Source organism: Rutidosis leptorrhynchoides, unplaced genomic scaffold, assembly GCF_046630445.1.
Source record: "Rutidosis leptorrhynchoides isolate AG116_Rl617_1_P2 unplaced genomic scaffold, CSIRO_AGI_Rlap_v1 contig62, whole genome shotgun sequence".
Taxonomy (NCBI): Eukaryota; Viridiplantae; Streptophyta; class Magnoliopsida; order Asterales; family Asteraceae; genus Rutidosis; species Rutidosis leptorrhynchoides.
In genome coordinates, this window is record NW_027266840.1 from 1 (window position 1) to 6,791 (window position 6,791).

At 33.5% G+C, this 6,791-nt stretch overlaps 1 protein-coding gene across 1 annotated transcript; it reads right to left on the reverse strand.

Moving 5' to 3' along the window:
• Window positions 1-3,977: 3,977 nt before the first annotated feature.
• On the reverse strand, window positions 3,978-6,218 carry LOC139884895 (acetylornithine aminotransferase, chloroplastic/mitochondrial-like). The gene is made up of 3 exons (XM_071868862.1): window positions 5,838-6,218; window positions 5,297-5,731; window positions 3,978-4,505 (listed from the first exon to the last, which is right to left on the reverse strand). Exons 1-3 carry the CDS (start codon window positions 6,216-6,218, stop codon window positions 3,978-3,980), a joined length of 1,344 nt encoding a protein of 447 aa, XP_071724963.1.
• Window positions 6,219-6,791: the final 573 nt, after the last annotated feature.

Consider the following 6,791-nt stretch of genomic DNA (forward strand, 5'->3'; position numbering starts at 1 on the left):
TTTCGAGTAAAAACGGCTTGATATATACGTACTTTATATATATTTTCTCCGTATAAAAATATATATTATTTTGAAGATATTTTTTGTCCTTAAAAATATTATCATTTTTAATATTTCAATGCACTATTTTCATATTTATCTATCCACTAATTTTCTTTTCCACTAATATTCTAACTTTAATCATTATTTTAATTAAAAATATAATGAATTAAATTATAAAATAAAGATAAATTATCTTTTTAAATTAGTGGTATTAGTATACGTGAAAACATGAAAAACGATAACTATTCAAAAGACGAAAATAGTACTATATATCAAATTGAATATAAAATCTATATATGTTGTAAAGTCTTTTATATGTCCAATTGATACAGATAAATTTGCACTCGTATACACTAATATTTAAACAGATCCATTTAGAGAGGTATCCCTTTTACTTTATTTTTCAAATCATATTCACTAAGAGGGGTATTATACAAGTGGATTATTTATATAATATTTTATGACGTCAGTATCGGTAGAGAAGACATGATTTTGCTTTTAAATTAAATAAAACGAAAGTGGTTGGTTACTGCTAGAATTAATATTTAATTAAATAAATGAGTAATGTCAAATGCATGTGTTACATGCACAAATTATATAAATACTTGCACGCTTATACTTTCATTTCATACTTCAAAGTGATCAATTATCTGAACTTTACTGTCCATGAAATATTGTCATGATCGAAAAATATGTTACATGCACAAATAATTTAGCCCTACGTTTATCAAAATATAATAATTTAATCGTATGAGTTTTAAAATTTAAATTATGTAACCATAACATCCATTATTTTTTATAATGGGGATAATAAATTCCAAAAATAGAATGCGTGTAATGTATTATTGGGGAAAGCTTTAATAATTACATATGTAAAAGAAAAAAATTACACTAATAAGCCATTGACAAATAAAAAATTCTTAACTGCTATCATGTCGTCGGAGTGGCTAACAACCACCGCGTGGGAACGGGGATGTTGGGTGCTAGAATTAATTAACATTTTTAATTATTTAATTAAGCAGTGATTATTGATGTAAAACGTGAATAAGCTAATGTTAATTCGTAGCCCAAGTTATGACTTTGACTTACTTTTAGCTTGTTTAATGAGCATTTCCCATTGCCCACCACAACTAACAGCACTAGTAATCATTCATATTACTCCCGATCCTATCCATCCAAGTCACATTATCATAATTGTAAATTTTAAGAAAATAATTAATGTTAGTTTTTTGTTTTATTAAGTTGTTTTATATTATGTAGTTTTGTCATGAGACGATAAGAGCAGTGAATTTTAGGTAAACCTGGTCAAGTTCTTGTTCGGATCTGAATCCGACCGGATCAAAATCGATTGGATTCGGTTAACGCGCTTCGGCTTTAGAATTCAACGGGAGCGAAAAAATTTACGGTTTCATTTCGATTTTTTTTTTTTAAATATCAAATCGAAATGGACATGTACCACTTATAACCGAACGGAAAGCACTCATTTTACGATTTTGATTCGATTTCATAAATTTAAAAATCGTAAACCGTCGGTTTTAAATCGAAATCGGACCGAAGCGGTCATATCTAATTTTGGACCCTTTTACTATTATTGTTTTTTTAATAATAATAATCTGCTACTACCTCCGTGATGATGTTGGGTTAAAATAAAGTTTGTATTCATTAATGAATTTAATATATGTATAGATGCGTAAGTTATTATCAAAATTTTAATGTGAGATTCACTCGTCTTTTGATTCAGACGATTAATTCTTCCCGATCGATGTGTTCATCGTACATTTAACATCCATGAGTACGGGCCGTACCCAATTTTTTTTTAAAAAAAAAAATTATCTATTTAAAATATATATTATTTTTTTCACTTAATATTGTCTACCAGTTAGTTGGTCAATCGGTTTGGAATGCATACACCAAGCTGTACGTACACCATATCAAAAAATATTTGTTTAAATGTTTAAATAATAACTTCATATAATCATCCAATTTTAATGAATTTTATTAGAATTAAATTATATATAATTCGAAAAGTTCGCGGTGCGATATTAAAATAATAAATTAAATAGATTTAAAATAAAAATTAATATGATTATTTTTCGACCTTATCCGATGACTGTTTCTGCGTCCGTCCCTACGCGAGTACTTATCATCCATCATTTAGAAAGAATAATATGAAGAAATGTCGTAATGTTTCAAACTTAATATCGGAGTTAGAAGAAAAACTTGGAAAATAAGATATGTGGCATCGAAATAAAATAATATGCCTTTAATAAAGATCAAGATCATGATATGGATAAAGATAATCAAGGTGGCTTGAGTTCTAATCTGGCAATCTTTTAAATTTGTGTACATAAAATTCCTTTTATACTTTCTAATTATATATAGTATTATCACGGTATTACGATACATGTTTTTTTGAATTTTTTATTTTGTCTAAAAATAGATTACTCTCATACATAATTTAGATCAAAATATGATGAAATATGATATATTTTTTATTTTACCTTATTTTATGGATCAATTTCTTAAAATATATATATTGAAAGACGGAAAAAATATCTAACTAGATCACTCTGATCCAACAAAATTAAGGTTTATGGAATATTGGCATAAATACATGAAAGGAAGAATAAAGAAGTTAATTTAGAGCATTGTTCTTTTTTGTTTTTTCTTTTATATGCCTAATAATATCGAAACCATATTCTCATGTCGGAAAAAATTGTCTTATTCAACATGAAAATGCGTTAGGTTACGTCTGGTTAATTCATTTTTCTATACATATAGCTAAACAATTATTGAAAAACAAAAAGAAAAAAAAAATTAATCTTCTTTTAATTCATGATCGTACCTAATCAATCTAGTCATCGAATGGAGCCGGTAGCTCAATTAAGATCAAAATCATGAGGAGGTTTACATTGTTGACCAGTAAATGTTATTGTTGAATTATTAGAATCTTGGCTTGAGGATTTAGTACCGACTCCATTGATTGATTTATCTGTGTGCACTCCCATGTGTCCTCCAAGCGCCATCCCTGTCGAAAACTTCTTACCGCAAATCTTGCATCCATACTCTCCACCGCCGCCGCCACACTTCTCCTGCTTTAGTTTACTATGTCTACTAGACTTGTGACCACCCGTTGCCTGGTAGCTAGAAAACCCCTTTCCGCAAATACCACATTTGTACTTATCAGTACTACCAGAGGAAAATTTATGGATAACTTTATCAGCTAGCAACATCAATGGACCTTCCTCTAATTAATCCTCCGAGTTTGAAGGCTCGACACGCTGTTTCTTGGCTTGCACGCGATTTTCTTCGTGGTCACCTTGAGAATAATCTTCACTAGGGTTTCCTTTACCGACGTCGACTGAGCAAGGAGGAGCGTTTTCTAACTCGGATTCACTGCTTTTAATAAAGTCGACATTTTCAATACCATGTCCCAATTCGATGGCCACATCCGCGAGGAATGCTCGAGCCGAATTCTTTATCGGCATAATCCTTAGGGTTTGGCAATAATGGAGTACCTATATCCTCGGATAGCTTGTTTTCCTCATCATCTAATAGAGCAGGGATATTATTTTCCATCAAAATATTAGTTAGTGTTTGAGAATTCTCACCTGAGATTCATCGTTTCGCTTCAACTTTGGGGACGGGGATGTGATCAACAACTGTTAATGGAGATGGAAAATAAATTATATTTGATCGATGTCAAGAACTCTCTTATAAATTATATTGCTTGTTCTTAAGCATATTCCTCGTAGGATTAGTTATATACGTATTTATATAATAAATTAAATTAAATTAAATAAAAACAATCCATTATCTATCACACGGATAGTAAACAAGATTGTCAATCAAAAATCAATATTGAAAGCTAAATAATACAAGTATACAAAATCAGTTTTTCTATATATTCAAAGGTGCAAATTACAGGACATTTGCTAAGCATCAAGTACCTTCAATGAATCTCGTATGATTTCAACAGCACGCTCCAATTCCAGCTCTGTGATAACCAATGGAGGCACTAACCTAACAATATTTCCTTTTCCGGCTGTTAATATCAGAAGACCTGAATTCCGGCAAGCTTCGACTAAGGGCGAAGCCGGCACGTCTAGCTCTAATCCGACAATGAGTCCAAGCCCTCGTACATCTTTAACATGTGGATGTCCTCCGAGCTTCTGCTTCAATATTTGTTTGAAGTAGAGGCCTTTCTTCGAGACACTTTCTAAGAAAGAAGGGTTTGAGACTTTCTCGAAAACGGCCAAGGCTGCTTTACAGATAAGTGGTCCACCGGCGAAAGTGCTACCGTGTTCTCCGAAGTTCATAGCTGAGGCAACTCTTTCGGTTACTAATGTAGCTCCGATGGGAAGACCCCCGGCAAGAGGCTTGGCTATTGTCATAATATCGGGAAAAACTCCGATGGCTTCGTGTGCCCATAGATAACCAGTTCGGCCAAGGCCACATTGAACCTGAACAAATTGATGAAATGTTGCCAATTATAGTGAATAAATTCAAATACATGTCTATTCACAGAATGAATCTGTTCTCCCACATAAAGGTTCAACATCCTTAAATTTACAAAAGACATTATTAGCAAATGCATTTTGTTTCCATTTAGATTGGTTACTGGTAGTTTCTTACAGTTTCAGCATCAGAAACGTATATTACATGTGCCAACAGTGCTTGTATAATATCCAAAATCCAAATGCATAAGCCATAAGATCAGTCTCAAATCAGAATTCAAAGCCGAGACAGAACAACTTTAGTAAACATAGCATGTATGAGAGCAAAGACCGAATCATGCATTACATTATACAATATCGAAGAAAGTGAATTGTTCAAAAATGTGTTTGATTCAAACATTATACAAATTGCCTTTAACTGAATATGAAGGAGGCAGTACTAATGGTGCACGATATTTCAAAGAAGCAGAGACGCAAAAAGCAGAACAATGATGTTTTCCTAAGTATTTTACAAATTCATATTTTAAGCAGGAATTTCAGACAGCACTTGCAAGAGTTTATACAATCTTCCTGCCAGCGAGAAAATGGTTTCGACTTACCTCATCGAGAGGCAGTACTAAATGGTATATGTACAAAAAACAAGCAGAGGATATTACACAGAAGAATAAAATTTTCACCATTATCTTGCACATAATCAAATCTTAAGCAGGAATTTTAAAATATACTTCCATAAACCTATATAATCTCCCTACCACATAACAAAAATTGAACCAAGAGAGAATTGTTACCACTTATACCTCATCGAAAACCAAGAGACTTCCGGCATCATCACAAGCATCACGCAATGATTGTAAAAATTCCTTCTTCGCAGTGAAAATGCCACCTTCACCTTGAATAGGTTCCACAAAGACAGCTGCAATGTTCCCTTTCTGAATCAGATCTTTCGCCCCCTTCATGTCACCGTACTCCAGGAAAGTAACACCAGGCATGACAGGCTCAAACGGTGATCGATAATGCTCTTTGCTGGTCAAAGCAACAGACCCCATTGTCCTCCCATGAAAGCTACGAGTAAAAGCAACGAACCCCGTTGCCGGCTGCTTCTTGTCAGGAAATGAATGCCTTTGAAACTTTCTAGAAAATTTGATTGCAGCTTCATTAGCTTCAGTTCCAGAATTTGTGAAAAACACCCGATCAGCGAAACAACTTTCCACTAATCGTATCGCAAGCTCAATCTGTCGAACACAAAGCGTGCATCATCAAATACGACCGATTTCAACAACCATCATAATACAGAAAACCCATGATTCCAATTCAACACAAAACCAGACTTTAACTTACCTGAGGAATAGAATAGTAACAATTACTAACGTGCGTGAGCACATTAGCTTGCTCTGTAACAGCACGCACCCAATCGGGATCTCCATGTCCCAAAGCATTCACGGCGATCCCCGCCGTGCAATCCAAGTACTCTCGCCCTTCAAGATCGTACAATTTACATCCTTTGCCGCTGGCGATCACCACCGGAGCTCGTGCATACGTCCCCACCATAACGCTCCTCTCTGCCTCTACCACATCATTGCTCGTCGTCAACCGCCGTGCAACGTCGTCAAATTTGGCGAAGCAGCGGAAGCTTCCGATTCCTCTGATCGGCGTCCGGCTGCCGCCGTAGTAGGAATATGGAGATAGCGTGATCGGATTTTTGAGCTGAAGAGAATCCATGTCTCAGTATTTTCTTTTTGGGGTTCGAATTTTTTCTAAGCTGATTTATGGAGATGGGGAATATGATGAATTTGGTGACGTAGGGAAATGAACACAGAGTTTCAAACGTAGAGAACACGATTCGTTAATGGCGGGTTTCCATTTTGATACGACATTTTCATATTTTGCTTTATCATTATTTAATTTAATTTCAAACCGAGCAAATCCCATCGAACCGAATAAATTAAACCGAATTGAATGAAACAGGTTTTATAAAAAAAAATATTTTTATTAAATATGAGGGTATAAATGCCACTTCAACACTAATGATATACATTTCCATATTTATTTTTTCCTCAGATTCGAAATAATAAATATCAACATTAATTTAGTTTCAAAAAAAATTTCAACATTAAGTAATAAAATACTACTAATAAAAAAAAAATCCCTAATATAATAATAAAATAAAAATTTATATGGTTAAAATTATTATTTATATAATTTTTATTATTATTATTGTTTGCAAAAATTCGCGAACAGTTCGGAATCGGATCCGAGCCGACTTCGAGCTTGGATTTCAAGTTCGGAAATTTT